This window comes from Mobula birostris, unplaced genomic scaffold (genome assembly GCF_030028105.1).
Source record: "Mobula birostris isolate sMobBir1 unplaced genomic scaffold, sMobBir1.hap1 scaffold_1960, whole genome shotgun sequence".
Taxonomy (NCBI): Eukaryota; Metazoa; Chordata; class Chondrichthyes; order Myliobatiformes; family Myliobatidae; genus Mobula; species Mobula birostris.
The window spans coordinates 20340-48018 of record NW_027275008.1 but is presented as its reverse complement, the minus strand read 5'-3'; the positions used below and the strand labels follow the sequence as shown (position 1 = coordinate 48018).

The window sequence follows — 27679 nt, the reverse complement described above, 5'->3', positions numbered from 1 at the left end:
TGTGTGAGTGTGTCTGTGTGCATGTGTGTCTGTGAGTGTAGTCTGTGTGTGTGTCTGTGAGTGTAGTCTGTGTGTGTGTGTGTGTGTGTGTGTGTGTATGTGGTGTGTGTGTGTGTGTGAGTGTATGTGGTGTGTGTGTGTGTGTGTGAGTGTATGTGGTGTGTGTGTGTGTGTGTGAGTGTATGTGGTGTGTGTGTGTGTGTGTGTAGTCTGTGTGTGTGTGAGTGTAGTCTGTGTGTGTGTGTGTGTGAGTGTATGTGGTGTGTGTGTGTGTGTCTGTGTGTGTGAAGTATGTGTGTCTGTGTGGGAGCGTGTGTGTGTATGTGATTGTGTGTGTGTATGTGTGTCTGAGTGTAGTCTGTGTGTGTGTGTCTGTGTGCATGTGTCTGTGAGTGTAGTCTGTGTGTGTGTGTCTGTGTGTGTGTGTGTATGTGGTGTGTGTGTGTGTGTGAGTGTGTCTGTGTGCATTGTGTGTGTGTGTGTGTGTGTCTGTGAGTGTAGTCTCTGTGTGTGTGTGTGTATGTCTGTATGTGTCTGTGTGTGTGTGTGTGTATGTGTGCATGTGTGTGTGTGTGTGAGTGTAGTCTGTATGTGTGTGTGTGTGTATGTGTGCATGTGTGTGTGTGTGTGAGTGTAGTCTGTGTGTGTGTGTGAGAGTGTATGTGGTGTGTGTGAGTGTGTCTGTTGCTCTGGATGTTGATCATCTCGTGTTCGTACCTTGGGGCTGAAATGAGCCCGGAGCTCACACTACCGGGTCTACACTGTGCAACACCCCATCTCTCTCCCTACCCTCCCCTCCCTCCTCTCTCTCTCACTCTCCACTAACTCCCTCCCCCCATTCCTCTATTCAGGCAGAAGGAGGGGATGGGAGGGGGGACGAACCAGCCTGCGTCCCGAGAGGTGGCTGGCACCAAGCCGATGGGCCGAGCGGCCTCTGACAGGGTGTGATGGAGGAGGGAAGTTCCGGGAGTCCTGCTGACCATTGTGACAAGTTGACTCCCATTCCTCACTACGTGTGACAAGAACAAGTCGAGCGTGATTCACAGTCAGAGTCTCTTTAATTGTACAGATACAGCACACTGTTCCCTCGCCGCCGGGGGTCTGGTTCATCTGAGTTGGCCCCTTGGAGACCCTCCTCCCCCCCCCCCCAACCCCATGGCTGCTCGGGACACGTCATTCCCAAGGGTGGCCGCCCGCTGCTTCTGGCTGATGCCCTCAGTAGCACCTCCCACCACCCCCCTCACCCCACCCCAACCTCTTCCACCTCGACAGCAGCATGGGGTGGGCCCTCGACTGTTGACCTCCCCCAACCCTGTCCACCACACCTCCTTCACCCGCTGTGAACGACCTCGCACAGCTGAACTTTTCCCATTGACCTTTGCCCAGTTGATCTTTCTAACCTCTTGACCTTTGTGTCATAGGCCTCCCTTCCCCCTTGCACTTTACCCTCTTGTTCCTCATCACCTTTGCTGTGGACCTCCTTCCTCCTTGACCTTTGTTAGTTATTTCTTTCCCCCATCATACCTTTGCCCGGTTGACCCCTCTTCCCTTTGACCTTTCCCCAGTTGACCCCCTTCCCCTTGACATTTGTCCAGTTGGCCTCCCTTACCCCTTGACCTCCTCAAGATGGCGCCTGCTCAGGCCCAGTGGCCTAAGCGAGGGGGAGTGGGGACGGAGGCAGGTTGAGGGAGGATTGGCGGAGGGGACGAGCCTGGATCTAGAGGGCCTCCCTCCTTCCCCACCCCTCACTCTGTCCACTCGTCCTCCTCGGGCTGCAGGGTGGGTGCGGAGAGATTGAGGTCCTGGCCCTCCCTGTGCATGGCCCCAGCCGCGGAGGGGCGGGGAGGCGGCGAGGGGGGGCAAACGCGGATGGACACCAGCGGCAGGAGGCGGTCTGGGGCCAGCACCTCAGAGGCGGTGAGAGTGGGGGGGCCGAGGACGGCCGGTGCCGGAGAATAGGGGATTTCCGAGGAGAGGGGCCGGGGGTCCCCGCCTGCAAAGGGAGAGAGGGTCCTGTCAGTCATGGCCATAGAGGGAGGCCACCCTGTTTCCTTAACCACCCATCGCACCTCCCTCCAGAAATACCTCCCTCCCCCCTTGTACTGCCTTCCCCTTCCTCATCCTCATTCTCCCTCCTAACCCCACACATCCTCCCCCCATGTCTGACATGTCCACTCCCCCTCCCACCTACATCCCCCGCCAAAACCCTGCCCACTCACCTGAAACCTTCCTCCCTTTCAAACCTCCTTCACCCCCTCTCTCCCTCCCACTCAACCCCCTCTTCCCTCTCCCCACTTCTCTCTTCCCCTCTTGCCAAAACCTTCCTCTGCTCATCCTCCCCTTCCCCCTCACGGCCTTACCCCTCTCCTCCTTCCATTCTCTCTTCTCTCCTCTCTCTGTTTCTCTTTATTTCTGCTTCTCCCCATCTCCAAACCCCCTTCCACCTTCTCTCTCTCCCCAGCCCCTTTTTCCTATCCCTCTCTCCCCCCACCATGCTCCCCCTCTCTTCCAGTGCACTCCCCCCTCTCCCCACGAGACCCACCATCTTTTCCCATCTCCAACCCCCACCCCATGCTCCCTCTCCCTGCTGCTCTCTCCCCCCACCCGCTCACATGCTCTCTCCTCTCCCCACCCCACTCCCTCTCCTCTTTCCCACTCCCTCTCCTCTTTCCCACTCTCTCCCCTCTCTCCCTCCCTCTCCCCCTCCCCCCTTCCCCACCAACATTTCACTTTTATTCCCCCCCTCTCCACCTCCTGCAGCTCCCCAGACCTCTCACCTGTGTCGAGGGTGCTGACAGCCAGGGACGAGGCCTGGCTCCTGCTCCTGGGCCTGCTGCCCCCCTCGTTGGCCAGCCCCCGGCCGAGGCCTGCTCCCGAGGCCTGGGCCTCGGGTGTATTGAGGGACCTGCTCTCGGGCGTCACGGCTGCGTGATCCGTCTCCAGTCCGTCTGCAGGGAAGAGGGAGAGCGCGTGGATCAGATGGGGAACCAGGCCCGCCACCCACTTGGCCTTTCCTGCCAGCTGCTCTCCGACAGCGGGCGGTGTCCCATGGGGAGGGGTGTCTCGCAGCTCGGGGGCCCGGAACCAGTGGGGTTGTAGCAGAGGTCGGCGCTGGGCCCACCGTTGTCATGGTGACAACATGGCAAGAGGCCCTTCAGCCTATCTGCTCCGTGCTGACCACTGCACCCTCCCTGCTCGCCCGAAAAGGGTGACGAATACGGGAGTGAGGGTGTTCTATTTTAACGCACACAGCTTATGGAATAAGGTGGGTGATGGTGTGGCACAGTTAGAGATTGGCCTGGGTGATTTAGTGGGCATCACTGAGCCAAGGCTGAAAGGCTATAGTCAAGAGCTTAACATCCAAGAGCACTCACTGTATCGAGAGGGCAGGCAGGTAAGCAACGCGGGTGGCTCTGTCGGTAAAAAAAATGAAATTGAATCCTCAGAAGGAGGTGACATAGGATTGGGAAGATGTAGAACCTGTAGATGTATGATAACCTATCCCTCAACGTCAGCAAGACGAAGGAATTGGTTGTTGACTTCAGAAGGAGTAGCGGACCGCACGACCCATTTTACATTTGTGGTGCGCAAGTGGAACAGGTCAAAAGCTTTAAGTTCCTCGGGGTCAATATCACAAATGACCTGACTTGGTCCAACCAAGCAGAGTTCACTGCCAAGAAGGCCCACCAGCGCCTTTACTTCCTCAGGAAACTGAAGAAATTTGGCCTGTCCCCTAAAGCCCTCACTAATTTTTATAGATGCATCGTAGAAAGCATTCTTCTAGGGTGCATCACAACCTGGTATGGAAGTTGACCTGTCCAAGACCGAAAGAAGCCGCAGAAGATCGTGAATACGGCTCAGCACATCACACAAACCAATCTTCCGTCCTTGGACTCACCTTACACCGCACACTGCCAGGATAATCAAGGACACGACCCACCCAACCAACACACTTTTCGTCCCTCTTCCCTCCGGGAGAAGGCTCTGGAGATTGAAGATTCATACGGCCAGATTTGGGAACAGCTTCTTTCCAACTGTGATAAGACTGCTGAACGGATCCTGACCCGGATCTGGGCCGTACCCTCCAAATATCTGGACCTGCCTCTCGGTTTTTTTTTGCACTACCTTACTTTCCATTTTTCTATTTTCTATTTATCATTTATAATTTAAATTTTTAATATTTACTATCGATTTGTACTCCAGGGAGCGGGAAGTGCAGAATCAAATATCACTGTGATGATTGTAGGCTCTAGTATCAATTGCTTCGTGACAATAAAGTATACAAGTACCCTTGTGATAGGGTTAAGAAACTGCAAGGGTAAAAATGTCCTGACAGCTGTTACATGGAGCAACAGTGCTCAGGATGTGGGACATAATTTTCAATGGGAAATAGAAAAGGCATGTCAAAAGGCCAATGTTACAATTGTCACGGGGGAGTTCTATGCGCAGGTAGATTGGGGAAATCAGGTTGGCACTGGATCCCAAAAGAAGGAATTTGTAGAATGCCTACAAGATGGCTTTTTTAAAGCAGCTTGTGGTTGGGCCCACCAGGGATTGGGTGGCGGGTAATATCCCAGATTTGATTAGGGAGCTTAAGGTAAAGGAACTCTTTGGAGGCAGAGATCATGATATGAGAGAATTCATCTGCAGTTTGAGAGAGAAAAGCTCAGATCAGATGTATCAGTATTACAGTGGAGTACAGGGAACTACAGAGGCAAGAGAGAGGGACTGGCCAAAGTTGATTGAAAGGGGACACGAGCAGGGATAATGGCAGAGCAGCAAAAGCTGGAGTTTGCAGGAGAAATTAGGAAGGTGCAGGATAGATAAATACCAAAGCTGAAGAAATATTGTAAAGGGAGGATGAGGCAACTGTAGCTGACAAGAGAAGTCAAAGACAGCATAAAATCAAAAGAGAGGGCATACAATAAACCAAAAATTAGTGAGACTTTAGAGGATTGTGATGCTTTTAAAAACCAATAGAAGGCAACTAAAATGTCATAAGGAGAGAAAAGATGAAATATGAAGGCAGGTAGCCAATGATATCAAAGAGGATAGCAAAAGATTTCACAAATATATAAAGGATAAAAGAGAGGTGAGAAGGTGCTGGGAAGCTCCAAGATCTGGAGGTAGCTAAGTCACCTGGATGGACGACACCCCCAGGGTGGCTGAAGAGATTATGGAGGCATTAGTAACGATCTTTCAAGAATCAATAAATTCTAGAATACTGTAGTTCCAGACGACTAGAAAATTGTAAAAGTCACTCCATTCTTTCAGGGAGGGAGGTAGAAGGAAGGAAGTTATAGGCCTGTTGGCCTGATCTCCGAGGTTAGGAAGATGTTGGAATCCACTATTAAGGATAAGGTTTTGGGGTACTTGGAGGCACATGATAAAATAGGCTGTAGTCAGCATGGTTTCCCTAAGCGGAAATCTTGCCTGACAAATCTGTTGAAATTCTTTGAAGAAATGACAAGCAGGATCGACAACGGATAATTGGTTGATGCTGTGTACTTGGATTTTCAGAAGGCCTTTGACAAGGTGCCACACATGAGGCTGCTTAACAAGCTACGAGTCCTTGGTATTACAGGAAAGTTTCTAGCGTGGATAAAGCAGTGGCTGATTAGAATGAGGCAAAAAGTGGGAATAAAGGGAGCCTTTTCTGGCTGGCTGCCGGTGACTAGTGGTGTTCCACAGGGGTCGTGTTGGGACCGCTTCTCTTTACGTTATATGTCAATGACTTGGATGATGGAATTGATGGCTTTGTGGCCAAGTCAGTGGACAATGCAAAGGTAATAGGCGCAGGGGCAGGTAGTCTTGAGGAAGTAGAGAGGCTAGAGAAGGACTTAAAAGATTGAGAGAATGGGCAAAGAAATGGCAGGTGGAATGTCATATCGAGAAGTGTGTGCTCAATGCACTCCGGCAGAAGGAATAGAGGTGCAGACTATCTTCTAAATAGGGGGAAAATTCAAAAATCAAAGATGCCAAATGACTTGTGAGCCCCAGTGCAGGATTCCCTGAAGGTTAATGTGTGGGTTGAGTCTGTGGTGAGGAAGACAAATGCGATGTTGGCACTCATTTCAAGAGGACTAGAATATAACAGCCAGGGTGTAATGCTGAGGCTCTGTAAGGTACTAGTCAGACTGTACTTGCAGTATTGTGAGCAGTTTTAGGCCCAGGTATGCTGGCATTAGAGATGGTCCAGAGCAGGTCCACAAGAATGATTTTGAGAAGGAAAGGATTAATATCTGAGGAGTGTTTGATGTCTCTGGGCCTGTAATCACTGGAGTTTAGAGAATGAGGGGGGATCTCATTGTATGAGGAGTGTTTGATGTCTCTGGGCCTGTACTCACTGGAGTTTATAAGAATGAGGGGGATCTCATTGTATGAGGAGTGTTTGGTGTCTCTGGGCCTGTACTCACTGGAGTTTATAAGAATGAGGGGGATCTCATTGTATGAGGAGTGTTTGATGTCTCTGGGCCTGTACTCACTGGAGTTTAGAGAATGAGGGTGATCTCATTGTATGAGGAGTGTTTGATGTCTCTGGGCCTGTACTCACTGGAGTTTAGAGAATGAGTGGGATCTCATTGTATGAGGAGTGTTTGATGTCTCTGGGCCTGTACTCACTGGAGTTTAGAGAATGAGGGGGGATCTCATTGTATGAGGAGTGTTTGATGGCTCTGGGCCTGTACTCACTGGAGTTTAGAGAATGAGGGGGGATCTCATTGTATGAGGAGTGTTTGATGTCTCTGGGCCTGTACTCACTGGAGTTTATAAGAATGAGGGGGATCTCATTGTATGAGGAGTGTTTGATGTCTCTGGGCCTGTACTCACTGGAGTTTAGAGAATGAGGGGGATCTGATTGTATGAGGAGTGTTTGATGTCTCTGGGCCTGTACTCGTTGGAGTGTAGAAGAATGAGGGGGGATCTCATTGTATGAGGAGTGTTTTATATCTCTGGGCCTGTACTCACTGGAGTTTAGAGAATGAGGGGGATCTCATTGTATGAGGAGTGTTGGATGTCTCTGGGCCTGTACTCACTGGAGTTCATGTTGACAATGTCTCTCCTCTAGCAGGGCGGCCGAGACTGTGCACGGTACTCCGAGTGTGGCCTCACTACGAACTGCCCTTTTCCTTCCCATGTCCTGACTGCTGAGGGCCAGCGTGCTAATTGCCTTTGTCACCGTGCCATCTGACTTTCGTGGCCGCTCCCAGCGAACCGTGCACCCGTCCCCTCGGGTCCCTCCATTCCACAAAGCTCGCCGGTGCCCTGCGCGAGTCTCTCCCTGCTTTGAACGGCCTCGTGCTTCACCAAAGTTGAAATCTGTTTGCCGTTCCTTGGCCTCAAGGTCTCTTTGTAGATCAGCATAACCTCCAGCAGTGTGAACTTCTCAACAAGAACTTCCTAATTTAGTATCATCAGCAAGCTTGCTAATCCTGCCACACACATGCAGATTCAGAATCAGTGGCAGATGTGGTGAGATTTGTGAACTTAGCAGTGGCAGTTCATAATATAGAAGAAAAAAAATGAAATAACTAAATCAATTACAGTAAGTATATAAATAAACAAATAAATAAATAAATTGATTTTTTATAGAGAGAGACAGAGAACAAACACGAGGAAATCTGCAGATGCTGCATTTTCAAGCAACACACAGCAAAGTTGCTGGTGAACACAGCAGGCCAGGCAGCATCTCTAGGACGAGGTGCAGTCGATGTTTCAGGCTGAGACCCTTCGTCAGAATTAACTGAAAGAAGTAGTAAGAGATTACTAGCTCTTCTTTCAGTTAGTTCTGACAAAGGATCTCAGCCTGAAACGTCGACTGTACCTCTTCCTAGAGATGCTGCCTGGCCTGCTGCGTTCACCAGCAACTTTTATGTGTGTTGCTATATATACACGTGTGTGTGTGTGTTATAAATTAAAAATACTGCAAGAACAGAAGTTATATTGAAAGAAAGTGAGGTAGTATTCAAGGTTTCAATGTCCATTCAGGAATCGGATGTCAGGGGGGAAGAAGCTGTTCCTGAATCACTGAGTGTGTGCCTTCAGGCTTCTGCACCTCCTACCCGAAGGTCACAATGAGACGAGGGCAGCTCCTGGGTGGTGGGAATGTTTAAAAATGGACCTTGGCTTTCTGAGGCACCGCGCCTTGCAGATGTGCTGGATGCTACGGAGGCTGACACTCCTGATAGAGCTGACTAATTTTACCACTTCCTCCAGCTTCTTTCAGTCCGGTCACATCCAAGTCATTTACATAAGTAACAGAGTTCCCAACACTAGTCCCTGGGGCACTCCGCTAGTCACAGGCCACCACTCAGAGAATCGACCTCCAACCGTCCACTTCGCCAGCTCCCCGAATCAAATGCTGCCGAGCCTCCCAGATCAGCCTGCCATGCAGGGCCTTGTGAAACACCTTCCTAATGTCCCCCTCGACAGCCACCACCGCCCTGCCTTACTGTGTCTCACAACAACCTCTCACTCAGTGTCAGTAAGACCAAGGGACTGACTGTAGGCTTCAGCAGAGGGAAGCCTGAGGTCCAGGAGACAGTAATCACCGGGGGATCAGAGGTGGAGGGGGTCAGTAACTTTAAATTCCTGGGTGTCACCATCTCAGAGGACCTATTATTGCGAAGAAAGCAGGACAGAGTCTCTACTTCCTCAGGAGTGTGTGGAGGTTCGTCATGTCATCGAAAACCTTGGCAAACTCCTGTAGCTGTGTGGTGGAAAGTGTGCTGACTGGCTGCGTTACGCCCTGGTACGGGAACACCAATGACTTTGAGCGGAAAATCCTACAAAAGGTAGTGGATTGGGCCCAGTACATCCCGGGTAAACCCCTCCCAACCATTGAGCACATCGACAGGAAACGTTGCCGTAGAAAAGCAGCATCCATCGTCAGAGATCCTCACCCCCCAGGCCGTGCTCTTTTCTCACTGCTGTCATCAGGGAGGAGGTACAGGAGTCTCAGGAGTCACACCACCAGGTTCAGGAACAGTTACTACCCCTCAACCATCAGGCTCTCGAACAAAAGGGGATAACCACTCTCATTCTATTGAGATTCCCACAACCGATGGTCTCACTCTGAGGACTCTTTCTCGTGTTATTTCATGCCCTCGTTATTTATTTATATTTGTATCTGCACAGTTTGTTGTTCATTGATCCTGTTTACAGTTACTGTTCTATAGATTTGCCAAGTATGCCCGCAGAGAAATGAATCTCAGGGTTGTACGTGCTCCGATAATAAATTTAACTTTGAACTTTCTGTATCGCCTCAGTGCCTTTTCAAAAATCTCCCAAACGTCTGTCTGACGTGACCAGCCGCAGACAAAGCCGTACTGACTATTCCTGGTCAAGCCCCAAGTCTCTGATCTTATCGGGCAGAATTCCCTGCAGGACGTCGGGCTCCTGGGGAGTCCCTGCTACCCCTCGTGAGCAGAGCAGCATTTCTCCAGAACGTTACCCTGCTCTGCTCACGACGGCGGGGACAGGTTCTGTGCCGACACCCGCCGATGCCATCACCGCCATGGGCCGTATCTCAAACGGCGATGAGACAGGGTTCGGGAAGGCGGTGGAGAGCCCAGTGACGTGAGGTCACGATGACAACCGTTCCTCAGTGTCAGCAAAACAAAACAGCTGGTCATCGGCTCCAGAGGTAGAGGGGTGGGGCAGGTGTGCACCCCCATCTGTCCACATCAATGGTGCTGAGGTATGGAGGGTTGGAGCTTTGAACTCCCAGCAGTAAACGTCACCTGTCCCGTCTGTCCTGGTCCACGGCCAAGAAAGCCCAGCCGGAGCCTGAGGAAACTTGGCCCGTCCCCGTCGACCCTCACTGAGCGTTATCGACGTACCATAGACAGCATCGCGGCTTTGCACGACTGCTCCGTCCGTGACCGTGAGAAACCGCGGAGTTGTGGGCACAGCTCAGCACATCAGAGAAACCAGCCTCCCCTCCATTGATTCTACCTGCACTTCCCCATCCCTTGGTAAAGCCACGACCCCCACTATCATAACAACATTGAATTGTCCCGTAGTACCACACCATGGTCTCTCGACCTCACACTCTGCCTGGTTAGAGCCTTGTACCTCACTGTCTGCTCGCACTGCACTTTCCCCTGGACGATAACATGGGCTCTTGTTCTCACAATCTTCATTTTCATGATCTTGTCTGCCTGCTCTGCACTTTCTCTGTGGCTGTGACACTCTATTCTGCGTCCTGTTACTGTTTGGCCTTGTTCTACCTCAACACACTGTGTAATGATGTGATCTGTGTGAACGATATACAAGACAAGACAAGAGCCCATCTTATCGTACAGGGGAAAGTGTAGTGCAGAATGTCACTGTATCTCGGCACACGTCAACAATGATAAACCAATTCCAATTCTGTTACTGTTTGGCCTTGTTCTACCTCAATGCACTGTGTATTGATGTGTTTGTGTGAACGATATACAGGACAAGATAATCACTGTATCTCGGCACACGTCAACAATGATAAACCGATTCCCATTACTAACCCCTGTCTTTGGTTCAGCCTGGTTCTCTCCCCACGGGTCATCCCGAACCTCCAGGGGAGGTGCTGGAGAGCGGGCAGGAGGACCCAGCACAGGACGGGAGGGGGTGGGGGTGGTGGCAACAGCTGAGACAAAACGTACCTTCGTCCAGGACATCAGTTGCCCAGACCTCCAGCTTCTGGTCCTCCTGGGCCCCAACGGGCGACTGGCCGAGGATCTCACTGGCTGTCAAGCGGAGGAATGGGCGAATATTCTCATACACCAGCATTTGGGGCAGGCTGCGCGAGCTTCCTGTCGGGGATGAGGTGAGGGAGGGGTGGAAGGAAGGAGTGGGGTGATGGGTAGAGGGGGTGAGGGCAGAGGACATGGAGTGAGTGATGTGACACAACACAAACCCCAGACACTGTCTCCCCACTCAGACAGAGACGTTAAACCCCACACATTGTCTCCCCATTCAGACAGACATTAAACCCCAGACACTGTCTCCCCATTCAGACAGAGACATTAAACCCCAGACACTGTCTCCCCATTCAGACAGAGACATTAAACCCCAGACACTGTCTCCTCATTCAAAGACATTAAACCGAAGATGCTGTTTCCTCATTCAGACAGAAACATTAAACCCCAGTCACGTCCGCCTATTCAGACAGAGAGATGTTAAACCCCAGACACTGTCTGCCTATTCAGACAGCGACGTTAAACCCCAGACACGTCTGCCTATTCAGAGAGAGACGTTAAAACCCAAACACCGTCTCCCCATTCAGACAGAGACATTAAACCCCAGACACGGTCTCCCCATTCAGACAGGAACATTAAAACCCAGACACTGCCTGCTGATTCAGTGACAGTAAACCCCAGATGCTGTCTCCCCATTCAGACAGAGATGTTAACCCCAGACATTGTCTGCCCGATCAGACAGAGGTGTTAAACCCTAGACGCTGCCTCCCCATTCAGACATTGATAGTAAACGCCAGACACTGTCTCCCCATTCAGACATTGAAAGTAAACCCCAGACGCTGTATCCCCACTCAGACATTGACAGCAAACCCCAGACGCTGTCTCTCTATTCAGACATTGACAGCAAACCCCAGACGCTGTCTCCTTATTCAAACATTGACAGCAAACCCCAGACGCTGTCTCCCTATTCAGACATTGACAACAAACCCCAGACGCTGTATCCCCACTCAGACATTGACAGCAAACCCCAGATGCTGTATCCCCACTAAGACATTGACAGCAAACCCCAGACGCTATATCCCTATTCAGACATTGACAGCAAACCCCAGACGCTGTATCCCCACTAAGACATTGACAGCAAACCCCAGACGCTGTATCCCCACTCAGACATTGACAGCAAACCCCAGACGCTGTCTCCCTATTCAGACATTGACAGCAAACCCCAGACGCTGTATCCCCACTAAGACATTGACAGCAAACCCCAGACGCTGTATCCCTATTCAGACATTGACAGCAAACCCCAGACGCTGTATCCCCACTAAGACATTGACAGCAAACCCCAGATGCTGTATCCCTATTCAGACATTGACAGCAAACCCCAGATGCTGTCTCCCTATTCAGACATTGACAGCAAACCCCAGACACTGTATCCCCACTAAGACATTGACAGCAAACCCCAGACGCTGTATCCCCACTCAGACATTGACAGCAAACCCCAGACGCTGTCTCCCTATTCAGACATTGACAACAAACCCCAGACGCTGTCTCCCCGTACCTTTTATGATATCTGTGTTGGGTGAGAGAGACAGACTGCTTAGTAGAACATTGTCCGCACTCTGTCCATTCACGAGTTTTGCATCCAGATATTCCCCTTTTCGCTGACACTGTGGCCATCCATGGATATCCAACACACCCTCAACAACTTCCTCAGATGTTTCCCTCACAATCTTCAGCATCCGTAGTTGAAGTAGCTGTTGAAGGAGGGGGAGATTTCAGTAAAGGGACCAGCAATGGCCACAGCTCTGTCCCACAATGCAGCAGGAAAATTGATCAATTGACTGAGGGAATCATGTGGGACGGTGTGGGGGGAGCTTCACTCTCTGTCTGACCCCGGGAGTGTGTGGTGGGACGGTGCGGAGGGAGATTCACTCTGTGTCTGACCCCGGGAGTGTGTGATGGGACGGTGCGGAGGGAGATTCACTCAGTTTCTGACCCCGGGAGTGTGTGATGGGACGGTGTGGGGGGAGCTTCACTCTCTGTCTGACCCCGGGAGTGTGTGGTGGGACGGTGCGGAGGGAGATTCAGTCTGTGTCTGACCCCGGGAATGTGTGGTGGGACGGTGCGGAGGGAGATTCAGTCTGTGTCTGACCCCGGGAGTGTGTGATGGGACGGTGCAGATGGAGATTCACCCTGTGTCTGACCCCGGGAGTGTGTGGTGGGACGGTGCGGAGGGAGATTCAGTCTGTGTCTGACCCCGGGAATGTGTGGTGGGACGGTGCGGAGGGAGATTCAGTCTGTGTCTGACCCCGGGAGTGTGTGATGGGACGGTGCAGATGGAGATTCACCCTGTGTCTGACCCCGGGAGTGTGTGGTGGGACGGTGCGGAGGGAGATTCAGTCTGTGTCTGACCCCGGGAGTGTGTGGTGGGACGGTGCGGAGGGAGATTCAGTCTGTGTCTGACCCCGGGAGTGTGTGATGGGACGGTGCAGACGGAGATTCACCCTGTGTCTGACCCCGGGAGTGTGTGATGGGACGGTGCGGAGGGAGCTTCACTCTGTGTCTGACGCCGGAAGTGTGTGATGGGACGGTGCGGAGGGAGCTGCACTCTGTGTCCGACCCCGGGAGTGTGTGATGGGACGGTGCGGAGGGAGCTTCACTCTGTGTCTGACCGAGAGAGTGTGTGATGGGATGGTGCGGAGGGAGATTCAATCTGTGTCTGACCCCATGAGTGTGTGATGGGACGGTGCGGAGGGAGCTTCAGTCTGTGTCCGACTCCGGGAGTGAGTGATGGGACAGTGTTGGGGGAGCTTCACTCTCTGTCTGACCCCGGGAGTGTGTGATGGGACGGTGCAGAGGGAGCTTCACTCTGTGTCTGATCCCGGGAGTGTGTGATGGGATGGTGCGGAGGGAGCTTCACTCTGTGTCCGACCGAGAGAGTGTGTGATGGGACGGTGCGGAGGGAGCTGCACCCTGTGTCTGACCCCGGGAGTGTGTGATGGGACGGTGCGGAGGAAGATTCACTCTGTGTCCGACCCCTGGGAGTGTGTGATGGGACGGTGCGGAGGGAGCTGCACCCTGTGTCCGACCCCGGGAGTGTGTGATGGGACGGTGCGGAGGGAGCTGCACCCTGTGTCTGACCCCGGGAGTGTGTGATGGGACGGTGCGGAGGAAGATTCACTCTGTGTCCGACCCCTGGGAGTGTGTGATAGGACAGTGCGGAGTGGCCTTAGTCGAATTGGAGGGGGAAGGAGAGCAGCAAATAGAGAAGAGGGCACGGTGGGGAGGGGTGATGGTCTAGGAGAGAAGGGAGCCTCTCTCTCTCACTCTCACTCTGTCACACTCTTGCTCACTCTCAGTCTCAGACTCAGTCTCTCACACTCTGTCTCACAGTCTCAGTCTCTGTCACTCTCTCGCACTCTCGCTCACTCTCAGTCTCAGTCTCTCACTCTCTCTCTCTCTCACTCTCTCTTACACTGTCTCACACTCTCTCAGTCTCCCTCATTCTCTCTCTCTCTCACTCTCACACTCTCTCTTCACACACTCTCTCTTTCCATCTCTCTCTGACCCTCTCCACCTCTCTCTCCCCTCTCCTTACCTCCCTCTCCTCCCTCTCTCCCTCCAGTTCTGTCTCCCTGTCTCCTGTGTCTCTCTCTCCTTGCCTCCCTCTCTCCCTCCAACTCCCTCTCTCTTTCCCCCTCTCTCTCACTCTCTCCTTCCCTCCTTCCCTCCGATCTGTGGAATGCTCTGCCCCAGAAGGCTGTGGAGGCCAAGTCTCTGGATGCTTTCAAAAAAGAGATGGATAGAGCTCCTAAAGACAGCGGAATGAAAGGTTATGGGGATAAGGCAGGAACTGGATACTGATTGGGGATGATCAGTCATGATCACAGTAAATGGCGGTGCTGGCTCAAAGGGCCGAATGGCCTACTCCTGCACCTATTGTCTATTTCCCTTCTTCACTTGTCTGCCTAGCTCTCTTTATCTCTCCTTGCCTACCTTCCTCCATCGCTCCCTCTCTCCCAGTTTCCACATCTCCCTCAAACTAACTCTCTCTCTTTCTATCTAGCACCCTCCCCCTGCCTCTCTCTCCTTCTCTCCATCCCTCCCCCTGCTGCTCTCCCCAGACTCCGGTCCCTCCTGCCCCCATCCCACCCGTCTCCCCTGCCTCGGCCCTGGCAGGGCGGGAGCCTGGACTCTGCCCACAGCCCGTAACCCGGGAATAGCACTCGGGCGCCCCGCCGCCGCGACCTACCTTGTCCATCTGCTGGGTGTCGCGAAGTTGGCTGCTCCCTGCAGAGAGAAGGAAACGGGCTGATCCTCGGGAATGGAGGCAGGTCAACGGATGCCCAGACACGGGAGAGACGGGCAGCCCTGGTGTCGGGTGGGGAGAGGGGAAGAGCGGGGGAGGAGGAGAGTGAGGGCGAGGGGGAGAGTGAGGGCGAGGGGAGTGAGAGTGACAATGAGGGTGAGGGGAGTGAGAGTGACGGTGGGGAAGGGAGAATGAGGGTGAGGGGAGTGAGAGTGCGTGTCAGGGAGTGAGAATAAGGGTGGGGGAGTGAGGGTGAGGAGGGTGAGAGTGAGAGTGAGGGTCAGGGAGTGAGAATAAGGGTGGGGGAGTGAGAATGAGGGTGAGGGTGAGGGTGAGGAGGGTGAGAGTGAGGGTCAGGAGTGAGAATAAGGGTGGGGAAGTGAGAATGAGGGTGAGGGGAGTGAGAGTGAGGGTCAGGGAGTGAGAATAAGGGTGAGGAAGTGAGAATGAGGGTGAGGGGAGTGAGAGTGAGGGTCAGGGAGTGAGAATAAGGGTGGGGGAGTGAGAATGAGGGTGAGGGTGAGGAGGGTGAGAGAGTGGGTCAGGGAGTGAGAATAAGGGTGGGGGAGTGAGAATGAGGGTGAGGGTAAGGAGGGTGAGAGTGAGGGTCAGGGAGTGAGAATAAGGGTGGGGGAGTGAGAATGAGGGTGAGGGGAGTGAGAGTGCGGGTCAGGGAGTGAGAATAAAGGTAGGGGAGTGAGAATGAGGGTGAGGGTGAGGAGGGTGAGAGTGAGGGTCAGGGAGTGAGAATAAGGGTGGGGAAGTGAGAATGAGGGTGAGGGGAGTGAGAGTGCGGGTCAGGGAGTGAGAATAAGGGTGGGGGAGTGAGAGTGAGGGTGAGGGTGAGGAGGGTGAGAGTGTGGGTCAGGGAGTGAGAATAAGGGTGGGGGAGTGAGAATGAGGGTGAGGGGAGTGAGAGTGCGGGTCAGGGAGTGAGAATAAGTGTGGGGGAGTGAGAGTGAGGGTGAGGGTGAGGAGGGTGAGAGTGAGGGTCAGGGAGTGAGAATAAGGGTGGAGGAGTGAGAATGAGGGTGAGGGGAGTGAGAGTGCGGGTCAGGGAGTGAGAATAAGGGTGGGGGAGTGAGAATGAGGGTGAGGGTGAGGAGGGTGAGAGTGAGGGTCAGGGAGTGAGAATAAGGGTGGGGGAGTGAGAATGAGGGTGAGGGGAGTGAGAGTGCGGGTCAGGGAGTGAGAATAAGGGTGGGGGAGTGAGAATGAGGGTGAGGGTGAGGAGGGTGAGAGTGAGGGTCAGGGAGTGAGAATAAGGGTGGGGAAGTGAGAATGAGGGTGAGGGGAGTGAGAGTGCGGGTCAGGGAGTGAGAATAAGGGTAGGGGAGTGAGAATGAGGGTGAGGGTGAGGAGGGTGAGAGTGAGGGTCAGGGAGTGAGAATAAGGGTGGGGAAGTGAGAATGAGGGTGAGGGGAGTGAGAGTGCGGGTCAGGGAGTGAGAATAAGGGTGGGGGAGTGAGAATGAGGGTGAGGGTGAGGAGGGTGAGAGTGAGGGTCAGGGAGTGAGAATAAGGGTGGGGAAGTGAGAATGAGGGTGAGGGGAGTGAGATTGCGGGTCAGGGTGTGAGAATAAGCGTGGGGGAGTGAGGGTGAGGGTGAGGAGGGTGAGAGTGAGGGTCAGGGAGTGAGAATAAGGGTGGGGAAGTGAGAATGAGGGTGAGGGTGAGGAGGGTGAGGGTCAGGGAGTGAGTGAGGGTGAGCAGGGTGAGAGAGTGCGAGGGGTGTGAGAATGAGGGTGAGGGAGTCAGAGTGAGGGTGAGGAAGTGAGAGTGAGGGCGAGCAGGGTGAGAGAGTGCGAGGGGTGTGAGAATGAGGGCGAGCGGAGGGACGGTCGGCGTGCGAGGTGGACGGAGGGAGGGGGTCTGCCTTACCCCGGTGACCTTTGCACCTCCTGCGCACCCAGACGCCGATGAGGATGATGAGGACGATGAGGATGATGACCACCCCACCGCTCAGAGCGACTTTCCATTTCCAGGCCGAGCCTGCAGGCGGAGAGCAGAGGCAGCGTGACGGGCGAGCTGCGGGAACAGAGTGTCAGGGGGCTTGGCGGGAGGCCGGGGAAATGGGAGCGGAGGGGGGCACGGGAGAGGTGGTCAGACAATGAGGCAGCTCTCTCGGCAGGGGGAGGAGATGGGATGTACAGATTCAGGAGGGTGAGGAGGGACGGGAAGGGAGCTGAGAGTGGGAAGGTCGTAGGTCACCGAGGGTAGAGGGTGTGTAGGAGATGAGTGGGTGGGGTGGGAGGGAGGGGAGAGAGAGGAGGTGAAGGGGTAGAAAGTTCGGGGGAGAGCGGACGAGAGAGGGAGGGGGCAATTTGAGGGCGAGGGCAAGATGCCGGGGAGTTGAAAATTTCAGCGTAAACGTATTACGAAAGAGAGAGGGGTGGGGAGAGGGGAGAGGGTGAGGGCGGGGCCCGTCGAGAGCTCGGTTCTCACCAGGGTCGGCCTGCTGTGAGCAGGCGGCGTCTCGGTGTTCGTCTCCAGAGTGCACAGTGAAGCGGCCAGAGACGGCACACCTGGGTGGGGAGAGAGCAGAGAGGTGGTGAGAGGCAGACGGACAGAGAGGGAGAGGGAGGGGGGAGAGGAGGGGGAGATGGAGAGGGGGAGAATGGGACAGGGAGATAGGGAGAGGATGAAGGAGGGAGAGGAGGAGAGGGAGACAGGGTGAGGGGGAAGAGGGCAAGGGACAGGGTGAGTGACAGAGGGAAAGAGGGAGAAGGAGACAGAGTGAGAGCGAGAGAGAGATGGAGGGAGAGAAAGAAACCGAGAGAGAGAGAGAGAGCAGAGTGGTGGGGAAGGCAAAGGCGAGGTGGGGGAAAGGTAGAGACTTACACTGTATGGTTCTGACAGGGCGATAAAGAGTCTGTGACATTGGAGAATGTTCCGGGAGGGCAGGGGGCACAGATGACGTCTGAGCTGTCGGTGGCTGAAAGAAGTTACAAGAAAACAGAAATTAAAGGAGGACAGTTCACAGGGTTGCAGGAACTGAGAGATGCTGTCAGTGTACAGATATCCCCTGAGAGAGAGGGACTGAGAGACACCGGTCAGTATACAGATATCCCCTGAGAGAGAGGGACTGCGAGACACCGGTCAGTGTACAGATATCCCCTGAGAGAGAGGGACTGAGAGACACCGGTCAGTGTACAGATATCCCCAGAGAGAGAGGGACTGAGAGATACCGGTCAGTGTACAGATATCCCCTGAGAGAGAGGGACTGAGAGACACCGGTCAGTGTACAGATATCCCCTGAGAGAGAGGGACTGAGAGACACCGGTCAGTGTACAGATCTCCCCTGAGAGAGAGGGACTGAGACACACCGGTCAGTGTACAGATATCCCCTGAGACAGAGGGACTGAGAAACGCCGGTCAGTGTACAGATACCCCAGAGAGACTATAAGACCATAAGATATAGGAGCAGAAGTAGGCCATTCGGTCCATCAAGTCTACTCCGCCGTTCCATCATGGGCTGATCCAATTTTTCCAGTCATCCCTACTCCCCTGCTTTCACCCCATACCCTTTGATGCCCTGGTTAATCAGGAACCTATCTCTGCCTTAAATGCTCCCAGTGCATTGGCCTCCACAGCCGCTCGTGGCAACAGATTCCACTGATTTACCACCCTCTGACTAATTTCTCCGCATCTGTGTTGTAAATGGACGTCCTTCAATCCTGAAGTCGTGCCCTCTTGTCCTAGACTCCCCTACCATGGGAAATAACTTTGCCATATCTCATCTCTTCAGGCCTTTTAACATTCAGAATGTTTCTGTGAGATGCCCCCCCCCCCCCAATACTCCTGAGCTCCAGGGAATACAAACAAAGAGCTACCAGATGTTCTGCATATGGTAACCCTTTCATTCCTGGAATCATTCTTGTGAATCTTCTCTGAACCCCCTCCAATGTGAGTGTATCATTTCTAAAATGAGGAGCCCAAATCCGCACACCATACACCAAGTGTGGTCTCACAAGTGCCTTATAGAGCCTCAACATCACATCCCTGCTCTTATATTATATACTTCTAGAAATGAATGCCAACATTGCATTCGCCTTCTTCACCACTGACTCAACTGGAGGTTAACCTTTCAGGTATCTTGCACAAGTACTCCCAAGTCCCTTTGCATCTCTGCATTTTGAATTCTCTCCCCATCTAAATAATAATCTGCCCGTTTATTTCTTCCACCGAAGTGCATGACCATACACTTTCTAACGTTGTATTGCATTTGCCACTTCTTTGCCCATTCCCCAAAACTCTCTCAGTCTCTCTGCAGACTCTCAGTTTCCTCAACGCTACCTGCTCCTCCACCTATCTTTGTATCATCAGCAAATTTAGCCACAAATCCAATAGTCCCAAAGTCCAGATCATTGACATATATCGTATAAAGCAGCGGTCCCAACATCAACCCCTGTGGAACTCCACTGGTAACCGTCAGCCAGTCAGAATAGGATCCCTTTATTCCTACTCTCTGTTTTCTGCCGATCAGCCAATGCTCCACCCATGCTAGTAACTTCCCTGTAATTCCATAGGCTCTTATCTTGCTGAGCAGCCTCATGTGCGGCACCTTGTCAAAGGCCTTCTGAAAATCCAAGTACACCACATCTACCACATCTCCTTTGTCTACCCTGCTTGTAATTTTCTCAAAATATTGCAGCTGGTTAGTAAGGCAGGATTTTCCTTTCAGGAAACCATGTTGGCTTTGGCCTGTCTTGTCATGTGCCTCCAGGTACACGGTAATCTCATCCCTAACAATCGATTCCAACAATTTCCCAACCACTGATGTCAGACTAACAGGTCTATACTTTCCTTTCTGCTGCCTCCCACCCTTCTTAAATAATGGAGTAACATTTGCAATTTTCCAGTCATTCAGTACAATGCCAGAATCTATCGATTCTTGAAAGATCATTGTTAATGCCTCTGCAATCTCTCCAGTTACTTCCTTCAGAACCCAAAGGTGTATTCCATCAGGTCCAGGAGACTTATCCACTCTGACCAGTAAGCTTCCTCAGCACCTTCTTACTTGTAATTTTCACTGCACAAACTTCACTTTCCTGACACTCTGGAATGTCCAGCATATTGTAGATGTTTTCCACTGTGAAGACTGATATAAAATACACATTCAGTTCCTCTGCCATCTCTGCATCTCTCATTACAATACCTCCAGCGTCATTTTCTATTAGTCCTATATCTACCCTCAATTCTCTTTTACCCTTTATATACTTAAAAAAAGTTTTTTGTATCTTCTTTGATATTAGTTGCCAACTTCCTTTCATAATTCATCTATTCCTTCCTAATGACCTTCTTTGTTTCCTTCTGCAAGTTTTTAAAAGCTTCCAATCCTCTATCTTCCACTAGCTTTGGTTTCCTTGTCTGCCCTCTCCTTTGCTTTAACTTTGGCTCTGACTTCACTTGTCAGCCACAGTAGTGTCCTTCTTTCATTCGAAAATTTCTTCTTATTTGGAATATATCTGTCTTGCACTTCCCTCATTTTTTGCAGAAACTCCAGCCATTGCTGCTCTACTGTCCTTCCTGCTAGTCTCCCCTTCCAGTCAACTTTGGCCAGTTCTCCTCTCATGCCATTGTAATTTCCTTTATTCCACTGAAATACCGACACATTGGAATTTAGTTTCTCCTTCTCAAATTTCAAAGTGATCACTGTTCCCTAAGGGTTCCTTTACCTTAAGCTCTCTTATCACCTCTGGATCATGGCATAATGCCCAATCTAGCACAGCCGATCTCCTAGTGGGCTCAACAACAAGCTGTTCTAAAAAGCCATCCCTTAGACATTCTACAAATTCTCTCTCTTGAGGTCCAGTACTGGCCTGGTTTTCCCAATCCACTTCCATGTTAAAATCCCCAATGATTATCATGGCCTTCTGACATGCCTTTTCTATCTCCTGCTGTAATTTGTAATCCACATCCCGGCTGCTGTTTGGAGGCCTGTATACAACTGCCATTAGGGTCCCTTTATACCCTTGCCATTTCTTAACACAACCCATAGAAACTCTACACCTTCCGATCCTATGTCATCCCATTCTAATGATTTAATATTATTTCTTATACACAGGGCCACACTACCCTCTCTGCCTTCTAACCTATCTTTCCGATACACCGTATATCCTTGGACATTCAGCTCCCAATGGCTGCCATCCTTTAGCCAAGTTTCAGAGATGGCCACAACGTCATACTTGCCAATCTGTAGCTGAATTTCAAGATGGTCCATTTTATTCCTTATGCTGCGTGCATTCAGATATAACACTCTCAGTCCAGTATTTGTTGCTTTCTGTTTTAACTGCACCACACCTCTATTGCCCTGTAACTCATCCCACTGGCTGTGATTATGCCTCATCTCCTTCCTGTCCTTCCTATCATCTCCGTTGCACGCTATCTTTGATTTATTTCTGTTTTCCCCTTCCTCAGCCCTATCACTCAAGTTCCCATCCCCCTGCCAAATTAGTTTAAACCCTCCCTAACAGCACTACTAAATATGCCCGCTCGGATATTGGACCCCTTTGGGTTCAGGTGTAACCCGTCCTTTTTGTACAGGTCGTACCTCCTCCAGAAGAGGCCCCAGTGATCCAGGAACCAGAAGCCCTGCCCCCTACACCAGCCTCTCAGCCACACATAATATTCCTCATCATCCTATTCTTACGCTCGTTAGCACATAATCCTGGGATTACTACCCTGGAGGTCCTGCTTTTCAGCTTCCTAACCAACTCCCTGAATTCTCTCTTTAGGACCTCCTCTCTTTTTCTACCTGTGTCATTGATACCAACGTGTACCAAGACTTGTTCAGCCTCTCCCTTCAGAATACTCCGCGCCCGATCCGGGACATCGGAGGGCACCTGGGACGCCACACACCATGCGGGTATCTCTATCAGGCTGAAAGAGCCTACTATCCGTTCCCCGCACTATGAACTCCCCGATGACTACCGCATTCCTCATCTAATTCTCTCCCTTCTGCACCACAGAACCAGGCTCACTGCCAGAGACCCGATCACCGTGGTCGTCCTCTGTCAGTTCACCCCTCTCAACTGCAGACAAAACAAGATAACGATTACTGAGGGAATGGCCACAGGGGTGTTCTCTGCTGTCTGAGCTCTTTCCATCCCTTCCCAGACAGTCACCCACTTACCGAACTCCTGCAGCCTCGGGGTAATAAACTCCCTGTCGCTCCTCTCTATCTCCCGTTCACTTTCTCTAATAAACTACAGGTCATCAAGCCGCAGCTAACACAGTCCCTGAAGAGCTGCACGTCACTGTGTCTGGCACAGAGAGAACACTGAGAGACATCGGTCAGTGTACAGATATCCCCTAAGGGAGAAGGACTGAGACACACCGGTCAGGGTACAGATATCCCCCCTGAGAGAGAGGGACTGAGAGACACCAGTCAGTATACAGATATTCCCTGAGAGAGAGGGACTGAGACACACCGGTCAGGGTACAGATATCCCCCCTGAGAGAGAGGGACTGAGAGACACCGGTCAATATACAGATATTCCCTGAGAGAGAGGGACTGAGACACACCGGTCAGTGTACAGATATCCCCTGAGAGAGAGGGACTGAGAGACACCGGTCAGTGTACAGATATCCCCTGAGAGAGAGGGACTGAGAGACACCGGTCAGTGTACAGATATACCCCTGAGAGAGAGGGACTGAGAGACACCGGTCAGTGTACAGATATCCCCTCAGAGAGGGACTGAGAGACACCGGTCAGTGTACAGATATACCCCTGAGAGAGAGGGACTGAGAGACACCGGTCAGTGTACAGATATACCCCTGAGAGAGAGGGACTGAGAGACACCGGTCAGTGTACAGATCTCCCCCTGAGAGAGAGGGACTGAGAGACACTGGTCAGTGTACAGATATCCCCTGAGAGAGAGGGACTGAGAGACACCGGTCAGTGTACAGATATCCCCTGAGAGAGAGGGACTGAGAGACACCGGTCAGTGTACAGATATCCCCTGAGAGAGAGGGACTGAGAGACACCGGTCAGTGTACAGATATCCCCTGAGAGAGAGGGACTGAGAGACACCAGTCAGTGTACAGATATTCCCTGAGAGAGAGGGACTGAGACACACCGGTCAGGGTACAGATATCCCCCCTGAGAGAGAGGGACTGAGAGACACCGGTCAATATACAGATATTCCCTGAGAGAGAGGGACTGAGACACACCGGTCAGTGTACAGATATCCCCTGAGAGAGAGGGACTGAGAGACACCGGTCAGTGTACAGATATCCCCTCAGAGAGGGACTGAGAGACACCGGTCAGTGTACAGATATCCCCTGAGAGAGAGGGACTGAGAGACACTGGTCAGTGTACAGATATCCCCTGAGAGAGAGGGACTGAGAGACACCGGTCAGTGTACAGATATCCCCTGAGAGAGAGGGACTGAGAGACACTGGTCAGTGTACAGATATCCCCTGAGAGAGAGGGACTGAGAGACACCAGTCAGTGTACAGATATCCCCTGAGTGATATGGACTGAGAGACACCGGTCAGTGTACAGACATCCCCTGAGTGATATGGACTGAGAGACACCGGTCAGTGTACAGATATCCCCTGAGAGAGGGACTGAGAGACACCGGTCAGTGTACAGATATCCACTGAGAGAGAGGGACTGAGAGACACCAGTCAGTGTACAGATATCCCCTGAGTGATATGGACTGAGAGACACCAGTCAGTGTACAGATATCCCCTGAGAGAGGGACTGAGAGACACCGGTCAGTGTACAGATCTCCTCCTGAGAGAGAGGGACTGAGAGACACCGGTCAGTGTACAGATATCCCCTGAGAGAGAGGGACTGAGACACACCGGTCAGTGTACAGATATTCCCTGAGAGAGAGGGACTGAGAGACACCGGTCAGTATACAGATATCCCCTGAGAGAGAGGGACTGAGAGACACCGGTCAGTGTACAGATCTCCCCCTGAGAGAGAAGGACTGAGAGACACCGGTCAGTATACAGATATTCCCTGAGAGAGAGGGACTGAGAGACACCGGTCTGTGTACAGATATCCCCTGAGAGAGAGGGACTGAGAGACACTGGTCTGTGTACAGATATCCCCTGAGAGAGACGGACTGAGAGACACCGGTCAGTGTACAGATATCCCCTGAGAGAGAGGGACTGAGAGACACCGGTCAGTGTACAGATATCCCCTGAGTGATTGGGACTGAGAGACACCGGTCAGTGTACAGATCTCCCCCTGAGAGAGAAGGACTGAGAGACACCGGTCAGTATACAGATATTCCCTGAGAGAGAGGGACTGAGACACACCGGTCAGTGTACAGTTATCCCCTGAGAGAGAGGGACTCAGAAACACTGGTCAGTGTACAGATATCCCCTGAGAGAGAGGGACTGAGAGACACCGGTCAGTGTACAGATATCCCCTGAGAGAGAGGGACTGAGAGACACCGGTCAGTGTACAGATATCCCCTGAGTGATTGGGACTGAGAGACACCGGTCAGTGTACAGATATCCCCTGAGAGAGAGGGACTGACAGAGAGACCGGTCAGTGTACAGATATCACCTGAGAGAGAGGGACTGAGACACACTGGTCTGTGTACAGATATCCCCCCCCGAGAGAGAGGGACTGAGAGACACCGGTCACTGTATAGATATCCCCTGTGAGAGAGGGACTGAGAGACACTGGTCAGTGTACAGATATCCCCTGGAGAGAGGGACTCAGAAACACCGGTCAGTGTACAGATATCCCCCCCCCCCGAGAGAGAGGGACTGAGAGACACTGGTCAGTGTACAGATATCCCCTGTGAGAGAGGGACTGAGAGACACAGGTCAGTGTACAGATATCCCCTGGAGAGAGGGACTCAGAAACACCGGTCAGTGTACAGATATCCCCTGAGAGAGAGGGACTGAGAGACATCGGTCAGTGTACAGATATCCACTGAGAGAGAGGGACTGAGACACACCGGTCAGTGGACAGATATCCCCTGTGAGAGAGGGACTCAGAAACACCAGTCAGTGTACAGATATCCCCTGAGAGAGAGGGACTGAGAGACACCGGTCAGTGTACAGATATCCCATGAGAGAGAGGGACTGAGAGACACCGGTCAGTGTACAGATATCCCCTGAGAGAGAGGGACTGAGAGACACCGGTCAGGGTACAGATATCCCCTGAGTGATTGGGACTGAGAGACACCGGTCAGTGTACAGATATCCCCTGAGAGAGAGGGACTGAGACACACTGGTCAGTGTACAGATATCCCCTGAGAGAGAGGGACTGAGACACACCGGTCAGTGTTCAGATATCCCGTGAGAGAGAGGGACAGAGAGACACCGGTCAGTGTTCAGATATCCGCTGAGAGAGATGGACTGAGAGACATCGGTCAGTGTACAGATATCCCCTGAGAGAGAGGGACTGAGACACACCGGTCAGTGTACAGATATCCCCTGAGAGAGAGAGACTGAGAGACACCGGTCAGTGTACAGATATCCCCTGAGAGAGAGGGACTGAGAGACACCGGTCAGTGTACAGACATCCCCTGAGAGAGAGGGACTGAGGGACACCGGTCAGTGTACAGATATCCCCCCTGAGAGAGAGGGATTGAGAGACACCGGTCAGTGTACAGACATCCCCTGAGAGAGAGGGACTGAGAGACACCGGCCAGTGTACAGATATCCCCTGAGAGAGAGGGACTGAGAGACACCGGTCAGTGTACAGATATCCCCTGAGAGAGAGGGACTGAGAGACACCGGTCAGGGTACAGATATCCCCTGAGTGATTGGGACTGAGAGACACCGGTCAGTGTACAGATATTCCCTGAGAGAGAGGGACTGAGACACACTGGTCAGTGTACAGATATCCCCCCTGAGAGAGAGGGACTGAGAGGCCCCGGTCAGTGTACAGATATTCCCTGAGAGAGAGGGACTGAGAGACACCGGTCAGGGTACAGATATCCCCTGAGAGAGAGGGACTCAGAAACACCGGTCAGTGTACAGATATCCCCTGAGAGAGAGGGACTGAGAGACACCGGTCACTGTACAGATATCTGCTGAGAGAGAGGGACTGAGAGACACCGGTCAGTGTACAGATATCTCCTGAGAGAGAGGGACTGAGAGACACCGGTCCGTGTACAGATATCCCATGAGAGAGAGGGACTGTGAGACACCGGTCAGTGTACAGATATCCCCTGAGAGAGAGAGACTGAGAGACACCGGTCAGTGTACAGATATCCCCTGAGAGAGAGGGACTGAGACACACCGGTCTGTGTACAGATATCCCCTGAGAGAGAGGGACTGAGAGACACCGGTCAGTGTACAGATATCCCCTGAGAGAGAGGGACTGAGAGACACCGGTCAGTGTACAGATATCCCCTGAGAGAGAGGGACTGAGAGACACCGGTCAGTGTACAGATATCCCCTGAGAGAGAGGGGCTGAGAGACACCGGTCAGTGTACAGATATCCCCCCTGAGAGAGAGGGACTGAGAGACACTGGTCAGTGTACAGATATCCCCTGAGAGAGAGGGACTGAGAGACACCAGTCAGTGTACAGATATCCCCTGAGAGAGAGGGACTGAGAGACACCGGTCAGTGTACAGATATCCCCTGAGAGAGAGGGACTGAGAGACACCGGTCAGTGTACAGATATCCCCTGAGAGAGAGGGACTGAGAGACACGGGTCAGTGTACAGATATCCCCTGAGAGAGAGGGACTGAGACACACCGGTCAGTGTACAGATATCCCCTGAGAGAGAGGGACTGAGAGACACCGGTCAGTGTACAGATATCCCCTGAGAGAGAGGGACTGAGAGACACCGGTCAGTGTACAGATATTCCCTGAGAGAGAGGGACTGAGAGACACCGGTCAGTATACAGATATCCCCTGAGAGAGGGACTGAGAGACACCGGTCAGTGTACAGATATCCCCTGAGAGAGAGGGACTGAGAGACACCGGTCAGTGTACAGATCTCCCCCTGAGAGAGAGGGACTGAGAGACACCGGTCAGTGTACAGATATCCCCTGAGAGAGAGGGACTGAGAGACACCGGTCAGTGTACAGATATTCCCTGAGAGAGAGGGACTGAGAGACACCGGTCAGTATACAGATATCCCCTGAGAGAGGGACTGAGAGACACCGGTCAGTGTACAGATATCCCCTGAGAGAGAGGGACTGAGAGACACCGGTCAGTGTACAGATCTCCCCCTGAGAGAGAGGGACTGAGAGACACCGGTCAGTGTACAGATATCCCCTGAGAGAGAGGGACTGAGAGACACCGGTCAGTGTACAGATATTCCCTGAGAGAGAGGGACTGAGAGACACCGGTCAGTATACAGATATCCCCTGAGAGAGGGACTGAGAGACACCGGTCAGTGTACAGATATCCCCTGAGAGAGAGGGACTGAGAGACACCGGTCAGTGTACAGATCTCCCCCTGAGAGAGAGGGACTGAGAGACACCGGTCAGTGTACAGATATCCCCTGAGAGAGAGGGACTGAGAGACACCGGTCAGTGTACAGATATCTGTCGAATACAGATGCCAACCTCTCACCCCTGGCAATCCGGCCAACAGCTGCTAGTCTCACCGTTTCTGGTCACCCCGTGTCCAGAGCCGCACTGGGAGATCCGTTTGCATCGCTCACACCTGCCCTCCAGCTGTTCTGAGCAGTAGTAGCTCCTCTTGCACCGACAGACCGTGTTGTGTGTGGCGTTGCAATTGGTGAGTTTCTCCAGGTTGCTGC

General features: G+C 52.4%; 1 protein-coding gene across 1 annotated transcript; it reads right to left on the bottom strand.

Annotated features, from left to right (window-relative positions):
- Positions 1–1229: 1229 nt before the first annotated feature.
- Positions 1230–27679, bottom strand: LOC140192644 (uncharacterized; the record flags this gene model as incomplete). The annotated part of the gene is made up of 9 exons (XM_072250174.1): positions 1230–1993; positions 2778–2948; positions 10641–10790; positions 12232–12427; positions 14926–14963; positions 16863–16973; positions 17427–17506; positions 17823–17916; positions 27524–27679. Coding segments are annotated over 9 exons (1244 nt in total), but the record flags the coding sequence as incomplete, so codon positions are not given.